Source organism: Lepidochelys olivacea (assembly GCF_965140295.1).
Source record: "Lepidochelys olivacea isolate rLepOli2 genome assembly, chromosome: 20".
Classification (NCBI taxonomy): domain Eukaryota; kingdom Metazoa; phylum Chordata; order Testudines; family Cheloniidae; genus Lepidochelys; species Lepidochelys olivacea.
In genome coordinates this window covers 20,022,119-20,046,477 of record NC_140430.1, presented here as the reverse complement: position 1 = coordinate 20,046,477, position 24,359 = coordinate 20,022,119, and the positions used below count along the sequence as shown (strand labels likewise).

Below are 24,359 nucleotides of genomic sequence, written 5' to 3'. Positions count from 1 at the left end.
AAGCTACCTGCCCTCCTCCTCCTGCACTGCACCCCCACAGAGCAGGACGGCCAGAGACACGATCTTGCCTTTCTTTTGAGTTGCTGCCTTATAAAAATACCCTCTCCCACAGGTAGCTTCTGGGCTGGCTGGGAGACAATTGAGCCCAAGGTCAGTCAGTGGGCAGGTCTGTGATCTTGCTTATCCCCTGGCTTTGCTCTGAGAGAACAGATCAAAATTCTCCTTGGCGTCCCTCCTCTACGCTAGTAACCAAGAGCTCATCAGTCAGTCAGTCTCGGCTCCTCTCCAGAAACCAAGCTCTACTCTACCAGGCTGTAATTGAATATTAGATATTCTAGTTTTAAAGAGGAAAAGAAATCTGTGCTTTTGTATGTAATGACTAATCCTTACTCTATAAACCACTTAAATATTGTGAGATTGGTGAAGCTATAAATTACTTGATATTTTTGGGTTTTTTCCAACCATCATGGCCTTATTTGTTCACTTTTTCCAGTGGTTTAAACCTGTGAGATAGATGTTTATTGCAAAAATCTACATATTGTATAAAATATATATTTTGTGTCAATCTTCTGTGCAGCAGCCGCAGCCGTGGACTGCGCTGCAGCCTTCACGTGGAGTGTGAAGAGCTTTTGTAGGTGTCCCGGCCCAGGAGATGGGCAGTGCCTGTGATCGGATGATGTAGACGTGTGTAGTCTAGAGTGCAAACGCTGTTTTCTACCTTTTGTAGTTCTTTCTTAAGAGAAATAAATTCAGCCGTGTTCTTTGCCTCCGGTGCCACTTGGTTATTGGCAGCGGGAGCCGTTTGCCTGGACCAGGCTCAGGAAGCTTCCAGCTGTGCTGCGGGTGAATGCATCTCGCTCATCCGGGAGAGCACGGCCTAGTCCCATGGTGCTCAGCACACCTGGAAGGTCGCTCCACACCGTCCTCCATGTACAGACACACCTGCTAGATGAGTGTGGTACTTTTCAAAACACATCTGAGGTACTCGTATAGCCCCCATCACTGCTGTATCTCTAAGGTATTTATCCTCTCAGCACCTCTGCATGCAGGGCAGGGCTATTCTCTTCATTGTACAGAGGGAAACTGGGGCACAGAGACCAAGTGACTGGCCCACGGCCACACAAGGTATTAAGTCCCAGGCTAGCACCCAAACCACCTGACCACTGGAATTAGTGGCAGGGGGTTTAAATCCCTGGACTACTCTGAAAAGCTCAGCTGACATGACTCCACTCAGGTCTGTGGTGGAGCTGGGAAGTGACCCCAGAGCTGCGTGACAGGTGCACTCCAGGGCCAGGCACCCTCCCCTGCGCCCGCAGCAGAAAGCAACGCGAGCCGGTGGCTTGGAAATTAAAACATTTATTACAGGGAAACAAAAGCCCATTTGAGGAGAAACTAAATGATTAACAGTGGGGCTGGGGACTGTGGAATGATCCACAAAGTGTGCAGGCGGGGGAGAGGTGTGTTATCTGGACTCAAAGGAAAAACCTCCTCCACTGGAAAAAGTGCCTTAAACACCAAACAGAGAATGACACTTAAATATACACTGAACAGAACTGGGAAGTCTGGCCCCCAGGAGGGCGGGAGATTTGTTCTGCCACAGGATCGCACTACACCTGGGGGAAGCTGGAATGCTGCCCTCTCGCCCCCTCAGCAGCTAACGACTCAATGACAACGGAGCGGTACCAGGAGAGGGGCCGCGCGGGTCGTTCTCAGGGGCCAGGCGTGCTGCTGGCGGCTTTGGCAGCACGTGGCCCGAGCAGTATTAAAAGAAGAATTCACCGTCTCCAAAGAGAAGGGAGATGGTTCAAGTGGTGTCCTGAGCCGGAGGAAGACGCTGCTCCGTCGCCAGAGAGGGTGGACCCCGGCCCTAGCAGCAAGTGCCACGGACGAGCCCTGCTGCTCATGCTGAGCGAGGGCATGTTACTGCTAAGTCACCGCAGACGGCGGTGGCGAGGGCCAGGTGCCTGCCACAGCATCCGGCTAGCCTGACTGCACCGGCTCTAGCCCCAGCTGAGCACGTGCACCGCAGGCAACGCCGCCCGTAGGCCCTGGCGGAGCCGCCCGTAGGCCCTGGCGGAGCCGCCCGTAGGCGCTGGCGGAGCCGCCCGTAGGCCCTGGCGGAGCCGCCCGTAGGCCCTGGCGGAGCCGCCCGTAGGCCCTGGCGGAGCCGCCCGTAGGCCCTGGCGGAGCCGCCCGTAGGCCCTGGCGGAGGCAAGAGACTCACGGTCCGAGCCCAGAGCAGACCCTGGGCTGGGCCCTCGGACGACAGGCATTCCCCCTCCCCTAGGGATACTCCTACTTACATCCACTTTCAGCAAAAGCACGAGTTACTCTAATTAAAAAAAAGGATGAAGAGAAATTAAAACCCAACGAAACTCAAACAGGAGGAGGTAGTTAAATCCGACGTACAGTACGGCAGGAACCAAACCAGTCTCGCCTCCGCGTCACAAGACGATCCAAGTGTAGCGCTCATTGTCTGCTAGGACCTTCAAGGAGCAGCCTAGAGAGATCAAAGAGCAGATGGGTTTAAGGAGCGGACGTGGTGGCCATTTCCCCACTCCCCAGGCTGGGCGGATGAGGGCAGGGGGTCGCTCCTTCGGCTCCACGGCTAGCTGGGCTGGGGGGGAGATCCAAGTCTCTCCACTTCACTGATGGCAAAGGAACGTGGCAGGATCCGCTGAGGAAGGCGGGTCCTAGGCCAGGAGTCAGCGTGGCTAAGCCACCGTGCAGCAAGGGGTCAAGCCAGGGGCGCGCGCAGTGCAGTGTGTGGGTCTTCCCTCACAGCAGGGCAGGAGGTGGTCCTGCTGGGGGGTGGTGATTAAAGCCCAGCACAGCATGCCTGCCACACCCACCCCACATCCCCAGGCACGGCTCTGCCCTCCCCTGCCTACTGACACGGGGACAGCTCTGCCTGGCTCAGCTGCCAGCCAAGCGCAGAATTCCGTCAGTGGGTCTGGAGCCTTCTGGCCTTCCCGTGCTCAGATGCGGAGTCAGGAGACACACGGGGTGGAGGGAGAGGGAACAGCAGGCCCTGGAGAGATGGCAGCTGTGGGGAAGAGATGGGACAGAATCCTGCACCCAGAGAGCGGGGACCAGCTGCCCCTGGAACAGCCCAGGCAGCTGCACCTGTTTCCCCCTCGTTCCCATTAGGGCTTCCAGGCGTGACCCAGCGCTCCAGCTAAGGGATCAGCTGGGTCCAGGCTGGGAGGGGTTTGGTCAGACACCGTCTGCACCAGGACTGCTGGGGGGTTGGCTTCTGTGTCTAACCCATCTACCCAAACTTAGCCATGGGCTGCCTGCAGGAATCCCTGGGGCAAGGGTCTCGGCTGCGTGATCCCAGCAGCCCCTTCTGGCCTTCACCAATACACAGGGATCTAGGAGTGCGCAATTATTTCCGGTGCAGAAAAGAGGCAGGTGGGGGGTTTAACCGGGGGCCATGCAGCGAAGAGCCATGACTGGGCAGATGATCTACCCCAGGCGGTCTGAACAGGGGAGGCCGAGATTAGAGGGCAGAGAGGGTCACCCCCACACATGGAGTCTGGGGCAGGATGCAACAGCGCAGAAAGTAACTGTCCCGCAACACGCCAGGGAGCTTAGCGGCCCCCCCGTGCTGGGCTCTGGAGGGAACCGTGCCCTTGGCAGCACGGCCCAGACACTTCACCTCCTTTAAGCTGGAGCTGAGAGTAGCTTCCCCGAGATCCAGCCGCACAGCACATGGCTTGCACAGGCCCCAGCCGGCTGCAGTGCCACGTTCCTGCTGGCAGGGGCGCAGAGCACAGGTCTGGAGCCAAGCGAGTGGATCCAGGGCTCTATGGCCCTCCCAGGCAGGCTCACAAGGCTGGGGGCATAGCAGGGCATTGCGTGTCAGCACACTGAGCAGCAGAACGCAGCAGGGAAGCTGCGTGCTGAAGGTGATCTTCCAGCTGAAGCAGGCAGCCAGCCATGCTGCGTCACACTGCCCGGGGCCCGTCCCACTCACGCAGGCCTTGCTAGGAGATCCTTAGCCTTCAGCAGGGCTTGGCTGCACGCCAGAGGGGAAGCCGGGCAGCCCCTTCCTCCAGGGCTCAGCGCCCGGCTAGGGAAGGGGCGTTTACCTTTATGAAGTGCCTCGTTCGTCATTCTGTTGACGTATCGCCCGCTGCTCTCTGGCACCAGCCACTTCATCACCATGTCCACACAGCTCTTCCGGTAGGAGCTCCAAACGCTGCCGCTGCGGACAGGGGAACAGCACTGTGAGCGAGCAAGCAGGGCAGGGGCCGCTGGGCGAGGCCCCCAGCCTGTGGTTTTCCCTGAGGCAACGCCCGGAGTGGTTTGTATTAGGGCTGTCAAACGCAAGCGCCAGGCAGTTCTGGGGCTGATCAGATCCCCACAGCCCCAGCCTTGGAGGCAAGCAGCGGCAGGCCCTCCGGACACCCCAGGCCCAGCTTAGATGCGGTGGAAGGGAGTTGTGTTCCCAGCGGAGAACGCTGGAAGGCAGGGCCATTTTGATTCGGAAAAGGGAGGTCTGAACTGGGGTGGCAACTGGCTCAGTGAAGGGCTCTTGATTCTAACCAGCAAAGGTCTGAGGGAGCCAGGACCTGGGACTCCACACCCAAGCCCAGCTCTCTGGAATGGGTCTCTCTTCCCAGCTCAGCGCAGCGCAGCCATCTGGGGAGGGACACCTGAGCAGGCACCGGCCACTGCCACGCACCTGGTCTGCCCCTTGACTTCTGTGAGGTCTCCCACGCTGACGGTGATGAAGGTGCCAGTGTTCAGATTCCAGGCCACTTTCAAGCTGGTGTGATAGGTCTTTGGTCTGGAGGGGAGGCACAGGACACACACCGGCCTGGTCAGGTTAAAATAGGGGAGTGGGCTAGAAATTAACCATTTCCTCCCCAAACCCCACGGCACACAAGCCCCACGTACAATCTGGGCAGTTACCAGGACCCCTGGAGCCTGCTAGGGACTGAGGCTGGGTGAAGGGGTTCTAGCAAGGGAGTTGCCCTGCTGCTACTGGAATTCCTCCAAGTTCCCCCCCGCCCCTCCAGGCATCTGCTCCCTGTGACCTCCCCTCACCCCAGTTCTTGCCCCTTCTGTGGGGACTGGGTCCCCTAAAAGCACACGCTGAGGGGATGGAGAGACGTCACAGGGGGAGTTCAGCAGCAGCTGTACTCACCTAAGCTGGCCCTCTTCATCAGGAGATGGAAAGGCCAAGAGCAATAATCCGATATTGATGATGACTTGGTTGGTTTCTGGACACACCTAGAGGGAGGGGATTGGACAGTTGACTCGGGGAGGTTACTCAGAGCTGGCAAGGGGGTAACAGAGCCTGGCAGAGATCACTGCAGAGCAGTGCTGGGCATGGATCACGCTGGGCAGGGCAGATCAGGCAGAAGGAAGGGTGGCCTGGTTGTATTTAGCCCTGGACGGTACCTCCAGAGACCAGGGCTCTCCGTTAAGCCACACACCGAGTACAGCAGCCCCACAAGCCACCTCTTCAGCCCACCTTCCCCCTTCCCTGGGCAGCTGATCTGCACAAGAGACACCTGTCCACTGGGATTCCCCACCACGCACCGGGCACTGCAGAGTCAAGACAGTAGAAATGTGAGCGAGATTTGAAACAGCAACACCAAAGGGAGGGGGCCTGACCCCTCCTTCCCCCTCAGATTAGGTTAGTCAGAAGCTCCAACAGCTGTCCCCCAGAGAGGTCAGCAGCCAGGTGCTGCAGCAGGAAGTGAGATCCCCACCCCCAAAGAGGGAGCAGGTGCCAATCAACTCCCCTCTGACACCCCCCTGATCCCAGCACAGCAGCCAGGGGGAAATGCAGAGGCTGACACCTGCCCCTTCTCTAGGTTCTTGGCCAGACCGTCTCTCCCTACCCACCAGGTTCCCCAAGGACCCCTTCAACTCTGCCACCTACAGACAGGACCCAAGAAGGATACAGCTCCCAGGCATGCAATGCTGGCCGCCCCACATTGAGCGCCGGGATCTGGAACCCCCTGGCCACACCCTGTTACAGAGGAGGGCTACTCCAATCGGTTTCATTTCAGAGGCAGCACTAACGTGTCTGGCCGGTTCCTTGCTCCAGTATGTGGCAGCCAACAAACGTTCGTTGATCCTGCTGGAGGAGCAGCCGGCAGAGCCGCTGGGGGTTACACCTCTGTGCTGGCTCCCAGCCCAGACAGGGCGCTGCAGCTCTCAAGTCACCCAGACGGAGGTGGTCCTGTTCCAACGCTGCCTGATGGCTTCGTGAGGCAGCATGAGGCTCGCCTGGCTCCGTGGGGGAAGGGATGCTCACGCACACTCACCTCTAGGATGACAATGTCGTAGTCGCTGAAAGAGCAGAACTGCCTGGACCAGGAGGCGTCGTTCCGGATCACCTCATTAATGACATACTCAAAATCCAGAGTCAGCTGCTCCACAGTCAGGTACTGGCCCTGCAATGGGGGGAGAGAACCCAGAACCCTCAGCAGCTGTTTCTCCATAGTCCTAAGGGCTTGTCACTTGAGTTCCCGCCCTCAGCCCAGCCATGCTAGGTGGGCCCTGGCTAGGTAGAAAGCTTTGTGTTTGAGGCACAAGATGTCTGATCCAGGGAACTTACTCCTCAAAGTACAGTTCCACCCCGCGATGGGACTCGCAGAAAGGGCCCCTTTTCCCACCCCACAGCTCTGTGCTGAGACAGACACAGGCTGCTCCAAGCTTCTAGCTACGTACGTCCAGCCCTGCTCCGAGGGCACAAGCTAGAGTCGACTCAGCTCACCCATCACCAGAACTGTGACCAAAGTTTGAACTGCGGGCTCCAGCTCTGCCCTCATGAACAAGCCCATTACCTCCTACTGGGCTGGCAGCCAGGTTAGAGGGAGGAGCCGCTTGTGATGCTCGCTGGGACTCCAGAGAGCTGGGTTTGATTGCCAGACTCGCTGTGTGACCTTGGGCACTGGGCAGTACGCGTGTCCATCTGTAAGAGGCTTCACCTCTTCTGCCCTTTATCTTGGCTGTAAGCTTGTGAGGGAGGAGCTCTCACTGGGTGTTTGTGCTTGGTGCTCTAGGCCCCATCTCAGCTGAAGCCTGTAGACCCCATACCAATTCCATCAGCGCCGAGACAGACAGGACGGGGGCACCTCTCTGGCTGGCAGAATCTTTTATGACCAACAGTGGACAAAAAACACGGTACGGCTCGGACACGAAGCCCCCCTCAGAACAGACCTGCTCATTAGTAATCCCCCCCACCGAGTGCTGTTCATCGCTGTACAGAGGTGATCGGTATCATTACTCCCATGCTACAGATGGGAAACTTAGGCATGGGGGGATGTGGCTCGCCCAGCAGCAGAGTCAAGAATGGAAGCTAGGTCTCCTGAGTCTCAGTCCAGTGCTCTGCCCACTACAGCAGTGGTTCTCAACCAGGGGGCCGGGGCCCTCCGGGGAGCCGCGAGCAGTTTCAGGGGCCTGTGAAGAAGGGCCAGCATCAGATTCACTGGGGCCCAGGGCAGAAAGCCGAAGCCCAAGGCCCTGAGCCCCACCACCTGGGGCTGAAGCCAGAGCCTGAGCAGCTTCGCTTCCTGGGGCTCCCTGTGGCATGGGGCTCCAGGCAGCTGCCCTGTTTGCTACCCCCCAACACTGGCCCTGGCTTTTATAGGCAGAAAAGCAGCTGTCGTAGCACGGGTGGGCTGTAGAGGGGCCTCGGAAAGAACAAGGTTGCGAACCCCTGCACTAGAGCACACTCCTCATTCACACTTCCCGCCCCCAGCCCTCATGCTTCTTGCGGATCACAGCTAACCTCCCCTCTGTTAGGGAGGAATCGGCCTCCCACTTATAAGGTGAAAAATCAGAATTTTTGTGAACGTAGAAAGCGTTTGTGAAATCTGCGCAGTTCGGCTGCCCCCCTGGAGAAGGTGGACTGGAGACAGGGCAGCATGGTCAGTCTTCGCCCCAGGGCGTTACTCTCAGCTGCCAGGCTCAGAATGGACCCCTTAAAACGCAACACTCGGCTCTGGACAAAGCACTGCACATTGGGACTTGTAGTCTCCATGGAGACTACATCTCTATGGAGCAGCAGCGGCTGATGAAAGCGTTGAAAAGGACCCCCACGTCTATCTGCAAGTCTCTCACACACCACTGTTACGGCAGACACCTAAGTGGACAGCACTGGGTCAGACACTTCTCCCTTTGCCTCGTACATCACAAGGGCCTTTGCATATGGTCAAACCCTCCATTTCCAGCGATGAGGCAGGATCAAATGCATTCAGTGGTAAGAGAACATGGCTGTCAAACCCCAGAAACCGGCAGCTGGGGGAGTGTTAGCTCATTATTTGAAACAGACTAGATTTCAAGCGGACAATGTCCCTTTAAGTCCACCCACTGCCCCCACATGACAGGACCAGGGCCTGAGGCCACGCCTGACCTGGAATATGGCTCTCTCCTTCAGCGGCTTGAGGTTTCGCCCTCTCAGGTCAGTTACGACAAACGGCAGGGAGATCTTGTCATCCTCGTACTCTGAAAGGGAAGGCAGCATGAGGCAGAGGCCACATGGCTGGCGAAGTGGCTGGGCCTGCAATCCAAGGAACCGGAAAGCGGTCTGCAAAGTCGTCCCCCCCCCCCCCCAAATGGAAGAGTCTTGAGCAGGAATTAAACACTGGTTTCAGTCTCCCTGGTTTAGTGCAATATATTCCAAAGAGTGGCTAGCTACAAATGGCTCTTCCTGCTCAGACCTGCTCCATGTGCATTTCCGAGCCAGCTTTGGGGACCAGAGCTCTTGCTCCCATCAGCCCTACCGAGTAAATACAGCTCTGGGAGAATGAGCCAGATGCTAGGACTCCTGTACTGCAAGTAGAATCGTTCCCCAAGCTCCAATGCTTAGATTGTAGGCTCTGTGGGGCTGGGACTGGCTTTTGGTTTGGGGTTCTGGTCCATGCCTAGGGCTCCTAGGTGCTACCGTGGTACAAATAAAACCATGCCTTCAGTTACACCTGGGCAATACAACCGAAGGCACCAGACTGGGCCAGTGGTTGGTGGGGACAGAAACGGGGCAGTGAAAGAACCTAATTACAAAAAGCTGGACCTGCTGAAGTGAACTGGCACCTTCCCAAGAGGGATAAGGACAATTAACTAAGGGGTCCATCCCTCAGTCAACATTAGTTGGGACAGGAACATTTAGGAAAGTCAGGGAAGATTCTGGCAATTCAGATGTGCTGAGTCCTTGTTTGGGAGCCTCGGGTGGGACTCTGGGGCAGGCAAGTGCTCTGGTGTCTCTCAGAGCCTCATTAACCAGCTTTCTGCTCACTGCGGCAAGGAAGAGAGAAAGCGCAAGAGCACACCTGTGCCATCTGGTAAGGGAGGGACAGCAGTAACGACCATGACAGGATCAGAACTGCTTGGGCAGCCTGGGGCCAGGCGTGTGCTGCGCCAAGGAGGCGGGTACCTTTCAGCACCTGTGCAGAGACTGGCCGCTCAGGGCACACCTACGCTGCAGCTGGCAGGGAGCCTCCCAGCCCAGGTCCCCAGATTTAGGGTAGTGGGGCTCGCGCTTATGCTCCGAAAACAGCTGTGCAGACGTTATGGCTGAAGCTGGAGCTCTGGCTCTCCCGCTCCAGCCCAGGCTTCAGAGCCTGAGACGTTCCCCAAGGGCTTGGGCAGCAGGGCTGCTATGGAGAGATCTCCCCAAGGGAGGGGACAGGGCCCCCTTGGCCAGAGGCCCCTTCTGAGAACTACAGAACCAGTAACTAGCGGGGGGGGCCTCGTAGCACTAGGGGGGGTGGGGGGTTAGCAGCATGGAGGCCTGACTGCTGGGAACCAGAGGGAGACCCAAACTCACTGCACAAGCCGGCACTAGACCGTTAACAGCTCTCGGTTACAACGCACGTAAGTCCAATTCCAAGCAGACTGAGGATGAAAGGACCCGGGGTCCAGCTGAAAACCCCTCGAGTTACCAGTCAGCTCAGCCCTACACACAATCCCAGCCCCTAAGCGAGTCAGTCCCTGCACCGAGAAGTGGACTGGCCTCCCTAAGCCCTGCTTACCGTCCTCCGGCTCTGACAGGTCGCTGGGCTCCAAGACATAGCGTAGCTTGGTGTAGTTCACGTAGCCGGGCTCAGCCGGCTGGCTCTCCATCTCCGGTCCGGCAAGGGGAGAATCTTTCGGGGGTTGATCCCCTTCTGGAGTTCGGTCTCCCCTGGGAGACGAGAGGCCATGATGCAGGCGGCAGTAACTCCCGGAGGGCCCTGAGCACAGCCTTGCCTCCCATGGTGCATCAGCAGGGGTGCCCTGGGACAGGGATCTGTGTGGGCTGGCTTCCTGGGCAGGACGACACTCAAACCGGCCGCCACCCACCTCCTCCTCTTCCGCTGGGGCTGGGCCTTTAGCCTCTTTGGCCCGTCGGAAGATATCGGCCACAAACTCTTTTGCCTTGGCCACGGCTGGCGACAGCTCCATGGGTTTGATGGGGCTTTCCAGGCCCTGGGAAGCTCTGCTGGCGGACGATGGTGCGGCAGCCATTCGGCAAGGGCAGCCATCTCTTTCCATCCGATCCTCCGCACCCACTGGGCACTGCATGGCACCTGCAGCATCACAAGCCCCCGCGTGGGGCGACTGGGGCTGGTTCCTTCTGTCATAGAGGATTTGGCAGAAGTTGCTGTCCTCTAAACCAGAGAGAGGTGAGGAAGGGGTTAAAGAGGCCACAGCTACACAGAGAACAGTTTCCATGGAGACATCCCTCAGCATTTTCCACTGCACAAGTGGGAGCAGAAAGGTCTAGTGGATAGAGCACCGAGTGCCCTGATACCAGGGTGATGGGCACGGCATACAAACCATTCCCCGGGCTCTGCAACTCAGCCTCTCTGCGCCTCAGGTCCCAGATCCTCACCTGTAACATGGGGGCACATGACACGTGCCCTCTTCTGTCAGACGCTGGGAGCATGCTAGAACTCTGCCTCCATTTAGACGGGCAGGATTCTGGGGTCAGCAGTACCGCCCGGCTCCTGTGCAATGCTTTCCCATCTGTGCACCTGAAAGGGCTTCACAAGCTTTAATGCATTTCCCCTAATAACTCCCTGGGAGGTAGGGCTGGGGGGAACCAAGGCAAAGGGGTCACACACGGAGTCTGAACTCAGGTCTCCCAGGGCCGGCTCTAGGTTTTGCCACCCCAAGAGCTCAACTGCCCAAGTGAAAAAAAGAAAAAAAAGGGGGGGGGCTGGAATGCCCCCCTGGAATTTGTGCCACCCCAAGCATGTGCTTGCTTTGCTGGTGCCGGTCCTGACTGGACCATGCTTCCTCTCATCAGGGCTCCATAACGGAATGCAGTGGCTGGGCACATCATTTCAGAGTTCGGCTGAGCTTCGGACAGCTATTGAAGGGGATTGGATGCCCACTTCCCACGGGTTTTAAGGAGAAATGAATGCAAAGCCTTAATTCACAGAACAGCCACCCCCTCCCTGAGGCTGGCTCTCTGGGATCTGAAGGTGCTTTGCAGATGTTAAAGGATTGAGTCTCCAAAGCTCCTGTGCAAAGGAGGCAGGTCCCAGCCGCAAATATGTGCGCACAAAGGTGGAGTGACTTGCCCCAGGTCACACAGTGAGCCAGTGGCAGAGGCAGGAGCACAGTTGGGAACAGAATCCAGGAGTCTCAACTCCCAGCCTCCTGCTCTGGACTCTCAAACCTGCTTGTAGATACACCAGGATTTCCCTGGAATAAAACATAACCATCTCTAACATACCCCAGACAACTCCCCATCGCGCCAGTGGGCTGTGGGTTTCACCCCTTGTACATTTCCCTGTGTCATCATTTTAGCAGCAAGTTTCTCTCTGAAATGAGAGATTACACACATTGGGCTGGTCTCCTGGAGGAAGCCACCACAGCTTTACAGTGCTAGCTAACATGGGTCAAGTTTACCTCTCCCAATGTCTAAAACACTGGGAAACCAGCACACCATGTGCTTCCAACTTCTCGTAGGAGAGTTAGAAAGAGACTCAATATCACTGCATCAGATTCTCACCTTTGAGGCCCTTCCCCTATGTGTCCCTTACATGCTTCCCACCTCACCCACCAAATCTCTGCTCCATTATCAACTTCTCTAACCCAAACATAGAATCCTAGACTTGTAGGACTGGAAGGGACCTCAAGAGGGCATCTAGTCCAGTCCGCTACACTCATGGCTGGACTAAGTATTAGACCATCCCTGACAGGTGTTTGGCTAACCTGCTCTTAAAAACCTCCAATGATGGAGATTCCACACCTCAGAACATCCTTCCACTCTGCCCTTAGGTATGGGACACCCACCCTGGACCAAGTCGTTCGGGCCTCAGGAACTGGAGCAACCTTATGGCACCCAGGAACAATACACGCTCCCATTGTGCCTGGCTGCAAGATCTGGACAACATACCTGTACATTGCTACAGCAACTTGCAATCAAGGATCTCAAAGCACTTTACAATCACATATTAACCCATGCAGCCCCCAGGGGGTGGACAGAGTGGATAATCACTAGCTCTAATTTTTCATCAGCAGATCTCAAAGCACTTCTCAATCCTTTAAATCAGTGATAAAAAGTGATTCTTTTTTAAAATTGCATTTATTGAAAACAGCTTATTTGAATTAAATACATTTTCTTTTAAAAAATACACCTAAGATTAAATGTGAAATGACAACAACCCATGTTAAAACCTAATCTCACTATACTCTACTCAAATCATTTAAATAAATTAAAATATACTGTGAGCTCTCCTCAAATTTTAATGAGTTGGATTATATACAGCAGTGGTTTTCAACCTTTCACATTTGTGGACTGCTAAAAAATTTCAAATGGAGGTGCAGATCCCTTTGGAAATCTTAGACAGTCTGTGAACCCTCAGGGGTCCGTGGACCACAGGTTGAAAACCCCTGATATACAGAATCAGGGGAAAACCAACTATCTTTTGAGGTCAACTCAAGCTTTCTAAATATGTCAATTTCCTGTTCTGCACTAGGGGTATGTATTATTTTCATATTAGGTACATACTTCTCAGATGTACGTTGCTTACAAAGGAGGTTGGTATCATTCTTCCCATTTTACAGATGGGGAAATTGTGGCACGGGACAAGGAAGTGACTTGCCCAAGGTCAACCAGCAGGTCAATGGTAGAGCCAGGAATAGAACCCAGGTCTCCTGGGTCCCAGTTCAATACTCTATCCACTAGACCACACTGTCTACTATATATAAACTGAGAGGCTCACTCCCCCTGCCCCCACACTTCCTCTGCTGGTTTTCTTACATTGCAAGCTCTTTGGGGCAGGAACATCTGATTGTACAGCACCTGGCGCAACAGGCCACTGGGCCCTACCACAAGACCATCCTTCCCTCCCTTGTGGTTAGTGCTTGAGACCGTTGGAAGCTGGAAATCCAAACCCTCACAAGGCCGAGGCGGTTGCTTTGTTCTCAGGTGGTTCAGCAGCTGTTAAGTGGGGAACGAGAACCTGAGGGTCTGATGCATCTTGCAACACCTAAGGCTACAAAGAATGCCCTACATTACCCTGGGAAGCTGGGACTGCCAGCTCTCCCATGCATCACTTACTCATCTCCAGGCCCAGAGACCTGCAAGATACCAGACCTTCCACTGACCCCTGGGTTCCCCTCTCTGAGCAGCGCTTTCACAGCACTGACGGTAGACTGCACTCATTCTGAATCCACGGGGTTTCCAACCCCTGGCCAAGCCACAGGCCCGTGGGTTGCTGAAAGCGCCGCACCTAGTACTTGCGATGCTCGAGCCGGTTGGAAGAGAAGGATGGTGGTGAAGTTCTCTGGCCTGCGGTATACAGGAGGTCAGACTCGATGAGCTAATGGTCCCTCCAAATCTAAGATGAGGGAGAGAAGATACCCTGGCTAGACAGACTAAACTAAGCAGCTGTTCCAACACATCCATAACCTCGCAGCTGACCTTGCTGAAACACCCAGCGAGGCCTGGAATTCCGAACACAGTATCTTCCAAGGAAGAAGTCCACGCACGTTAACGCTCTCCAATCCCAGCTGCCCCCAGAGAGGCAAGGCTCTTACCTGCAGTGTGTACAGAAACAGCACATGCTACGAGGGAGTAGCTGGTGTTCAGCAGCACCACCTGGTCCTTCTTGAGCTGGAAGGCTGGCTGGAATGTGGGGAAAGGATAGACCACCTGGTACTTGGTGTGCAGCATGAAGCCGTGCTGCAGACAGTGGGCATTTGGGTCCCCTGAGAACACACAAGGAGAGGGACAAGTGAGACCATCCCTGCCCACAAGACAAGAACAGCTGGGGGTCAGACAGCACGTGGGAGACAAGCAGTCAGTCCCAGAGTCACCCACATCGAACGTGCCTAGCGCCTGGCAGGTTAAGAACATTTCCATTACTAACACTAAATGAACCCCACAGGGAATCAGATTACATTATCCTCATGGTGTGGACCTATGGGAAAACTGAGGCAGAGGATGAACGCTTGCCCAAAGATCATGCAGCAAGTCAGTGGAAGAGCTGGCAAGAGGACCCAGGAGTCCCAACTGTCCCCTAAACCAATCAGGAGACCTCACTCTGTCCCATCACCAAGTCTATCACCCCACCTTCACCAAAGCTCCAAGTGTCACAGATTGCCTCATCTGACCGCCTTAGGAAGATGTACATCAGCTTTCCTGGTGAGCATATTCTCTGCAGCTACGGAACCGTCCTCCTGGCTCACCTGGATGCGCAAGGGCCATATCCCTGCAGCCGGGACAGTACATAAGTGGGGGCATGGCCACCGTGCTGATGTAAATATCCCGATGGTTTTCATCACTCATCATCATCATGTTCATCAGCAGGCCGTTTGCGGAGCGTGTGCTGCCAGGGAGACAGGAGACACCTCTGGTCACTTTCAGAGAAGTTCAGGGATTCAAACCCTCGTCTCCCACATTTAAACCCACATATTCCATCCCTGATCTCTGTCCTAGCTTCCAAATCAGGCCTATTAGCCAGTCAATACATGGGAGAGGAGGCAAATGGGTTCTCTCTTCAAAGGATTTAATAAAAACTGGAGTCGCTACTAAATTAAACTATTATTTCTCTTTTATAGGAACCTTGGGGCTAAGAGGCAGGACTGAAATGCTCTCAGATCTTTAGGAACACGTTTCACATGCAGTGAGGTTACACAGAGCTCCCACCCCCATTCCCAGTTTGGGTGATTAAAACATCAACATTTACTTTGATTGCAAGCTTTCTGGGGCAGGGACAGTCTTTTGGTTGAGTTTGTGCAGCGCCCAGCACAATGGGGCCCTGGCCCACAACTAGGGGTTCAAGGTGCTATTGTATCACAAATAAATACAATGTAGAGGAAAAAGCAAAAACACATATCTTTGCCAGTCTAACAACACAAAACTAAGTATTTACAGTCATTAAAAACAGATGGAGAACAAAGCAGGTTTTTTCAAAAAGTGAACAAAGAAACAAGGGAAGTCAAACCATTTCAACTGATAAGGGGCCTTTCCCTAAACTGGAACCCTACGGCAGCCCCTCTTGACTGGAGTTTGTATTCTGCTAGCCAACCACAGCAGATGCACCCCACCTGTCTCTCTTATTTGCCAGGTCAGGGCATCGGGCTCTTCCAACCTCAGATTCAGCTCAGGAGGAGGTGGGAGAGTAACCAAGCCACGGTTCTCCCCTTAATATCCCAAAGCACCGCTTCCCCCCTCCTGACAGCCTTAGGCACTCCATCTTCTAGGGCTGGGGTGAGGTGACAGTGTGTACGTGCGCAGGGAGAGGCTGAAGGGAAGGCTTGGCCTGTGCTCACCAGGCTGCACTCAATCTGTGGATAGGACGAAGACGTCAGTTTCCAAGGCTGTCAGTCCTGCACTTGTGTGTTAAGTAAAGTATTTGTAACTATTTTAAAGAGGCAGGACTATCACCCAGAAAACCCTCAGGGAGGAGGCGGACGGCAGCAGTGAAGAATTTGCTGTGGGTCTCTCAGCCTCCTTTAAGCGGGATGTGAAGTTGGGAGTGCAGGAGGGAACACAAATTCTGTCCAAATCACTCCCTCACCCCCCAAGACCAGACTCATTCAATGGAACTCACTTGAAGCCAAAGACGATGACCTTGGAGGAGTCACTGGGCCATTCACACACAGTCAGGTAAAGGTCACTGTAGATTTCTTCATCCTGAAACAAGCGAACCTGTCGTACCTGTGGGAACAACAGAGCAAATCAGATTGAATCCAAGGAGTGGGATCTGGAATTCAACCCCCCACCAGACAACTATAGAGCCAAAGTTACTTGGGAATGTCTTTTAAGAGGCTTAGCTGAGATCAGGCATTCTCTGAAAGATGTTTGGTTTAGCAAAGAGAAGATACGTGATTTTACATTTCAGATGCCCCTTTCACTCAGGAGGGTCTCAAAATGCTTTAGCGTTACAAACAGATTACAGACAAGAATCACTGCATACAGCTGCCTCTGGGGTGGAGCGCAACAGTAGTTTGACAGTGCACAGCAACACTGCACTAGCATTTAGCATAGGAAGAACTGAAACCAGGGGGGAAATTTCAGGAGGCAAACTGTGATGAGCTGATTGGGGATCTGAGGATAGCAGCTCCTCAGCTCTAGCAAAACACATGCAATTGAGGCGTCAGTTTTATGCCTTGTTTAAAAGGTGATGCTTCTTGCACCATAGTACCTCCTACAACTGGACTGGGCAACAGTGCTCCACACAGCACCCTCTAGTCTCATACAGGGGCAATGACCCAAAGGAAAGAGTGTCCCCTATTGAATCCCCAGTGCCCTTTCTGGGTTTTCCTTTGAAGTCTCCCTTCCAAGCACTGGCCACACCTAACCCTGATTAACAGTAGATACCTCTGGATCACAGCCCAGAGGGGGAATATCTGCAGGAAGTGGGTCTTTACTCCTTGTGAACTCATTCACCACACACAGTTCCTTCAGGAGCCTTCCCTCCCCCAGCGCCAGATGGGGGGCCATCATACATACCAGCTTCAGCTTGCTGTGAACATTGAATTCCCACCAATAGAGGTGGTAGATGTAGAAGGAGAAGTCGTCATCACCGCTGTTGCTGGTATATGACAAGACGTACCTCCCGCACTTGGAGAAGCCGAGAAAGATGTGTCTGGAAGATGAGCACAGGAGTGTAGCTCAGCCCAGAGCACTCACATGCATTCACATCCCCATCTCATCAAACTTGCTGGGCATGGAAGCTCCCCATGAGTTTGTCTGCCCCCGCCCTCATGGAAGTCAAGCTGAGAATGATGGCTGGCCCTGCCATCCTGCTTAAGGGAGAAATGCCAGATCTTACCCTGCACACAAGAAATCTTCGTCAACAATATTCTTCAGGGAAACACACACCCTTGGGGGCAGCTTGCGGAAGAGGCGTGGAGAAAGCTGCCCGCTGATCTGGAAAGAAGGGAAGTGTCAGAGGCTCGGGGGTACATCCAACAAGAAGCAGGCTCAAGATATCCACTAATGTGGGAGCACCCAAAATATGTCCTGAATTGCTGCCTGTGGATGCCTTCTGCTTGTAACTCCAGTGTGAGCAAGGGCTATATGAGCAGATATCAGAGTCATGGGCGTTTATTTCTGGTAACAGTGACCACATTAGTTGTTGCCCTTGGGCTCTCCTGACAACTCACCATTGCAGCACCCAGGACTGGGACTTTTGGGGCAATGGCTGCATGGAGCAACCTCACCGCAGGGTCAGGGCAGCAGAACAGAGGCTGACATAGAAAACTAGGTGCCAAGACTCTTGGGTCAGAGGGATCTAATGAACTGGGCTGGGTGGGGAAATGTTGGGAATCAGTAGTCTGGGGTTCTATCCCCAGCTCTCTGCTCAAGTAATTTCACCCACTTCTGTAGAAACCGCCCCCTCTTCCTACACAGATCCTCTTACTGTCCGTCCCCCCCCCCCCCGAGAGATCTTCCCCTCTCCCACAATCACACCACAGTCCCAATCAGTCAGCCCCCCTTCCCCGTGCAACTGCCCCTCACAGAGCCCCCCGCCCCCTCCCCGTGAGCTCCTCACCCCCCTCCACCCATCCAGCCTCTCAGGAGCCTCCCTCAGTGTCCCTTTCAGCACTCCCCGGTCAATAAGCCCCCCCAACCTTTCCTCACAGGACCGCCCGCAGGCCTCAATTAGTCCCTCATCCCCACCCTGCCCCCACATCCCCCCCCAGAGCTCCCCGCCCCTCAGTGCCCCCCGCCAATGAGCCGCCCCCCCACAGAGCACTCCACCCTGCCCCCAGATTCCTCCCCACAGAGCCCCCCGCCAATGAGCCGCCCCCCCACAGAGCACTCCACCCTGCCCCCAGATTCCTCCCCACAGAGCCCCCCGCCAATGAGCCGCCCCGCCCCTAACCCCCACCCCCGACAGAGCCCCCCCGCCAACGAGCCGCCCCCCCACAGAGCACTCCGCCCTGCCCCCCAGGTTCCTCCCCACAGAGCCCCCCGCCAATGAGCCGCCCCGCCCCCAATGAGCCCCCCCCGCCAATGAGCCGCCCCCCGCCCCAATGACCCCCACCCCTCCGCCCTGCCCCCCACGGAGCCCCCCGCCCCCTCCACCCTGCCCCCTCCAGAGCCCCCACCAATGAGCCGCCCCGCCCCCAAAGACCCCCCCGCCCCGCCCCCCACAGAGGCCCCGCCAATGAGGCGCCCCGCCCCGCTTGCCCCCCCCCAGAGGCGCCCCCCCCCTCACCTTGACCCGGTCGAGCTGCCGCACCACGTGCTCCCGGCGGCCCCGGACCCCCCCGGAGGAGGATCCGCCCCCCGCCCCAGCCGGGCCCCGCTTCCCCCCCGGGCCGCCCCGCTCCGATTTCGAGCTGGGCGCCATTTTCCCCCCGGCCCCCTCAGCTTCCGGAGCGGCCCGGCCCGCCCACGCTGCTTTTCCACGGGCCAGCCCCGGCGCCCGCCGGGATTTAAGATCTCTTCGCGATTCCCATTCGCCAGATGGTCTGTCAATCTTAAACATCCCGCCCCTGCAGGGCACGCGCGCCAACCAGAAAGCGTCTCCTCGCCCCGCCCCGTCAGCGCGCGTTGTCCGATTGGTGGCTGACTCCTGTCAGTCTCTATCTCGTTTGGTTGCTATGGAGAAGAGCTATCGGCTAGGCCCCGCCTCCCGGGCTGACTGGGGGCGAGACTAAGGGCCCTTGGGCGCGGGGGGGGCCCTCCAGAGCGGGACTTCGGGGCGTCTAAGCGGTGCCTGAGAAATACAGGGTGCTGGGCCGTCGTCATGGAGACAGGGGCCCTGTGTCCTCAGGGACATGAGGCCCAGGCATCCCCCGGTGACAGCCCAGCCCTGGCACGAGAGATGGTGTAGAGCCCAACGGGGCGACAGCCGACAGCCGACAGCCGACAGCATGGAGCCCAACGGGGCGACAGCCGACAGCCGACAGCATGGAGCCCAATGGGGCGACAGCCGACAGCATGGAGCCCAATGGGGCGACAGCCGACAGCCGACAGCCGACAGCATGGAGCCCAACGGGGCGACAGCCGACAGCCGACAGCATGGAGCCCAATGGGGCGACAGCCGACAGCCGACAGCATGGAGCCCAACGGGGCGACAGCCGACAGCCGACAGCATGGAGCCCAATGGGGCGACAGCCGACAGCATGGAGCCCAACGGGGCGACAGCCGACAGCACGACAGCCGACAGCCGAGAGCACAGCGCCCAACGGGGCGACAGCCGACAGCCGACAGCATGGAGCCCAACGGGGCGACAGCCAAGAGCCGACAGCCGACAGCCGAGAGCACAGCGCCCAATGGGGCGACAGCCGACAGCCGACAGCATGGAGCCCAACGGGGCGACAGCCGACAGCCGACAGCATGGAGCCCAATGGGGCGTCAGCCGAGAGCCGACAGCCGACAGCATGGAGCCCAACGGGGCGACAGCCGACAGCACGACAGCCGACAGCCGAGAGCACAGCGCCCAATGGGGTGACAGCCGACAGCCGACAGCCGAGAGCACAGTGCCCAACGGGGCGACAGCCGACAGCCGACAGCATGGAGCCCAACGGGGCGACAGCCGACAGCCGACAGCACAGCGCCCAACGGGGCGACAGCCGACAGCCGAGAGCACAGCGCCCAATGGGGCGACAGCCGACAGCCGACAGCATGGAGCCCAACGGGGCGACAGCCGACAGCCGACAGCCGACAGCACAGCGCCCAACGGGGCGACAGCCGACAGCCGAGAGCACAGCGCCCAATGGGGCGACAGCCGACAGCCGACAGCCGACAGCATGGAGCCCAACGGGGCGACAGCCGACAGCCGACAGCATGGAGCCCAATGGGGCGACAGCCGACGGGCGACAGCCGACAGCCGACAGCATGGAGCCCAACGGGCCGACAGCCGACAGCATGGAGCCCAATGGGGCGACAGCCGAGAGCCGACAGCCGACAGCATGGAGCCCAACGGGGCGACAGCCGACAGCACGACAGCCGACAGCCGAGAGCACAGCGCCCAACGGGGTGACAGCCGAGAGCCGACAGCATGGAGCCCAACGGGGCGACAGCCGACAGCACGACAGCCAACAGCCGAGAGCACAGCGCCCAACGGGGCGACAGCCGACAGCCAACAGCATGGAGCCCAACGGGGCGACAGCCAAGAGCCGACAGCCGACAGCCGACAGCCGAGAGCACAGCGCCCAACGGGGCGACAGCCGACAGCCGACAGCATGGAGCCCAACGGGGCGTCAGCCGAGAGCCGACAGCCGACAGCATGGAGCCCAACGGGGCGACAGCCGACAGCACGACAGCCGACAGCCGAGAGCACAGCGCCCAATGGGGCGACAGCCGACAGCCAACAGCCGAGAGCACAGTGCCCAACGGGGCGACAGCCGACAGCTGACAGCATGGAGCCCAACGGGGCGACAGCCGACAGCCGACAGCACAGCGCCCAACGGGGCAACAGCCAACAGCCGAGAGCACAGCGCCCAATGGGGCGACAGCCGACAGCCGACAGCATGGAGCCCAACGGGGCGACAGCCAAGAGCCGACAGCCGAGAGCACAGCGCCCAACGGGGCGACAGCCGACAGCCGAGAGCACAGCGCCCAACGGGGCGACAGCCGACAGCCGACAGCACGGCGCGCAACGGGGCGACAGCCGAGAGCCGACAGCATGGAGCCCAACGGGGCAACAGCCGAGAGCTGACAGCCGACAGCACAGCGCCCAACGGGGCGACAGCCGACAGCACGACAGCCGACAGCCGAGAGCACAGCGCCCAATGGGGCGACAGCCGACAGCCGACAGCACAGCGCCCAACGGGGCGACAGCCGACAGCACGACAGCCGACAGCCGAGAGCACAGCGCCCAATGGGGCGACAGCCGACAGCCGAGAGCACAGCGCCCAATGGGGCGACAGCCGACAGCATGGAGTCCAACGGGGCGACAGCCAAGAGCCGACAGCCGACAGCCGAGAGCACAGCGCCCAACAGGGCGACAGCCGACAGCCGACAGCCGAGAGCACAGCGCCCAACGGGGCGACAGCCGACAGCCGAGAGCACGGCGCCCAACGGGGCGACAGCCGACAGCACGACAGCTGACAACATGGACCCCAACGGGGCGACAGCCAACAGCACGGCGCCCAACGGGGCGACAGCCGACAGCACAGCGCCCAATGGGGCGACAGCCGAGAGCCGACAGCACGGCGCCCAACGGGGCGACAGCCGACAGCACGGCGCCCAACGGGGCGACAGCCAAGAGCCGACAGCCGACAGCCGAGAGCACGGCGCCCAACGGGGCGACAGCCAAGAGCCGACAGCTGACAGCACGGCGCCCAACGGGGCGACAGCCAAGAGCCGACAGCCGACAGCCGAGAGCACGGCGCCCAACGGGGCGACAGCCGACAGCACGACAGCTGACAGCATGGACCCCAACGGGGCGACAGCCAACAACACGGCGCCCAACGGGGTGACAGCCGACAGCACAGCGCCCAATGGGGCAACAGCCGAGAGCCGACAGCACGGCGCCCAACGGGGCGACAGCCGACAGCACGGTGCCCAATGGGGCGACAGCCGAGAGCCGACAGCACGGCGCCCAACGGGGCGACAGCCGACGGCACGACAGCCGACAGCACGGCGCGCAACGGGGCGACAGCCAACAGCACGACAGCTGACAGCACGGCGCCCAACGGAGCGACAGCCGACAGCACGGCGCCCAACGGAGCGACAGCCAAGAGCCGACAGCACGGCGCCCAACGGGGCGACAGCCAACAGCACGGCGCCCAACGGGGCGACAGCCGACAGCACGGCACCCAACAGGGCGACAGCCGAGAGCCGACAGCACGGTGCCCAACGGGGCGACAGCCGACAGCACGACAGCTGACAGCACGGCGCCCAACGGGGCGACAGCCAACAGCACAACAGCTGACAGCACGGCGCCCAACGGGGCGACAGCCGAGAGCCAACAGCACGGCGCCCAACGGGGCGACAGCCGACAGCCCAGTGCCCAACGGGGCGACAGCCGAGAGCCGACTGCACGGCGCCCAACGTGGCGACAGCCGACAGCACGGCGCCCAACGGGGTGACATCCGACAGCACTGCGCCCAACGGGGCGACAGCCGAGAGCCGACAGCACGGCGCCCAACGGGGCGACAGCCGACAGCACGGCGCCCAACGGGGCGACTGCCGAGAGCCGACAGCACGGCGCCCAACGGGGCGACAGCCGAGAGCCGACAGCAAGGCGCCCAACAGGGTGACAGCCTGACAGCCGACAGCACGGCGCCCAACGGGGCGACAGCCAAGAGCCGACAGCACGGCGCGCAATGGGGCGACAGCTGACAGCACGACAGCTGACAGCATGGACCCCAACGGGGCGACAGCCAACAGCACGGCGCCCAACGGGGCGACAGCCGACAGCACAGCGCCCAATGGGGCGACAGCCGAGAGCCGACAGCACGGCGCCCAACGGGGCGACAGCCGACAGCACGACAGCCGACAGCACGGCGCCCAACGGGGCGACAGCCAAGAGCCGACAGCCGACAGCCGACAGCCGAGAGCACGGCGCCCAATGGGGCGACAGCCGACAGCACGACAGCCGACAGCACGGCGCCCAACGGGGCGACAGCCAAGAGCCAACAGCCGACAGCACGGCGCCCAACGGGGCGACAGCCGACAGCACGACAGCTGAGAGCACGGTGCCCAACGGGGCGACAGCCAAGAGCCGACAGCCGACAGCACGGCGCCCAACGGGGCGACAGCCGACAGCACGACAGCTGACAGCACGGCGCCCAACGGGGCGACAGCCAAGAGCCGACAGCACGGCGCGCAACGGGGCGACAGCCGACAGCACGACAGCTGACAGCATGGACCCCAACGGGGCGACAGCCAACAACATGGCGCCCAACGGGGCGACAGCCGACAGCACAGCGCCCAATGGGGCGACAGCCGAGAGCCGACAGCACGGCACCCAACGGGGCGACAGCCGACAGCACGGCGCCCAATGGGGCGACAGCCGAGAGCCGACAGCACGGCGCCCAACGGGGCGACAGCCGACGGCACGACAGCCGACAGCACGGCGCGCAACGGGGCGACAGCCAACAGCACGACAGCTGACAGCACGGCGCCCAACGGAGCGACAGCCAAGAGCCGACAGCACGGCGCCCAACGGAGCGACAGCCAAGAGCCGACAGCACGGCGCCCAACGGGGCGACCGCCAACAGCACGGCGCCCAACGGGGTGACAGCCGACAGCACGGCACCCAACAGGGCGACAGCCGAGAGCCGACAGCACGGTGCCCAACGGGGCGACAGCTGACAGCACGACAGCCGACAGCACGGCGCCCAACGGGGCGACAGCAGACAGCACAACAGCCAACAGCACGGCGCCCAACGGGGCGACAGCCGACAGCACGGCGCCCAACGGGGCGACAGCCGAGAGCCGACAGCACGGCGCCCAACGGGGCGACAGCCGACAGCACGGCGCCCAACGGGGTGACATCCGACAGCACTGCGCCCAACGGGGCGACAGCCGAGAGCCGACAGCACAGCGCCCAACGGGGCGACAGCCGAGAGCCGACAGCAAGGCTCCCAACGGGGCGACAGCCGAGAGCCAGCAGCACGGCGCCCAACGGGGCGACAGCCGACAGCACGGCGCCCAACGGGGCGACAGCCGAGAGCCGACAGCACGGCGCCCAACGGGGCGACAGCCGACAGCACGGCGCCCAACGGGGTGACATCCGACAGCACTGCGCCCAATGGGGCGACTGCCGACAGCCGACAGCACGGCGCCCAACGGGGCGACAGCCGAGAGCCGACAGCAAGGTGCCCAACGGGGCGACAGCCTGACAGCCGACAGCAAGGTGCCCAACGGGGCGACAGCCAACAGCCTGACAGCCGACAGCACGGCGCCCAACGGGGCGACAGCCGAGAGCCGACAGCACGGCGCCCAACGGGGTGACAGCCGACAGCACTGCGCCCAACGGGGCAAC

At 59.0% G+C, this 24,359-nt stretch overlaps 1 protein-coding gene across 2 annotated transcripts; it reads right to left on the bottom strand.

Annotated features, from left to right (window-relative positions):
- Window positions 1-1,340: 1,340 nt before the first annotated feature.
- On the bottom strand, window positions 1,341-18,767 carry DCAF15 (DDB1 and CUL4 associated factor 15; the record flags this gene model as incomplete). Of its 2 annotated transcripts, none has more annotated exons than XM_084610725.1 (13): window positions 1,341-2,500; window positions 4,095-4,210; window positions 4,691-4,825; window positions 5,156-5,241; window positions 6,288-6,416; window positions 8,381-8,472; window positions 9,996-10,613; window positions 13,999-14,169; window positions 14,650-14,789; window positions 16,017-16,123; window positions 16,919-17,054; window positions 17,241-17,338; window positions 18,633-18,767. In XM_084610725.1, the coding sequence occupies 13 exons, from the start codon at window positions 18,765-18,767 to the stop codon at window positions 2,445-2,447; spliced, it is 2,019 nt and encodes a 672-aa protein (XP_084466851.1). In that variant the 3' UTR covers window positions 1,341-2,444. The 2 variants fall into 2 exon arrangements, with proteins under 2 accessions (XP_084466851.1, XP_084466852.1); XM_084610726.1 differs by having other exon boundaries at window positions 4,691-4,795.
- Between the last annotated feature and the right edge of the window lie 5,592 nt (window positions 18,768-24,359).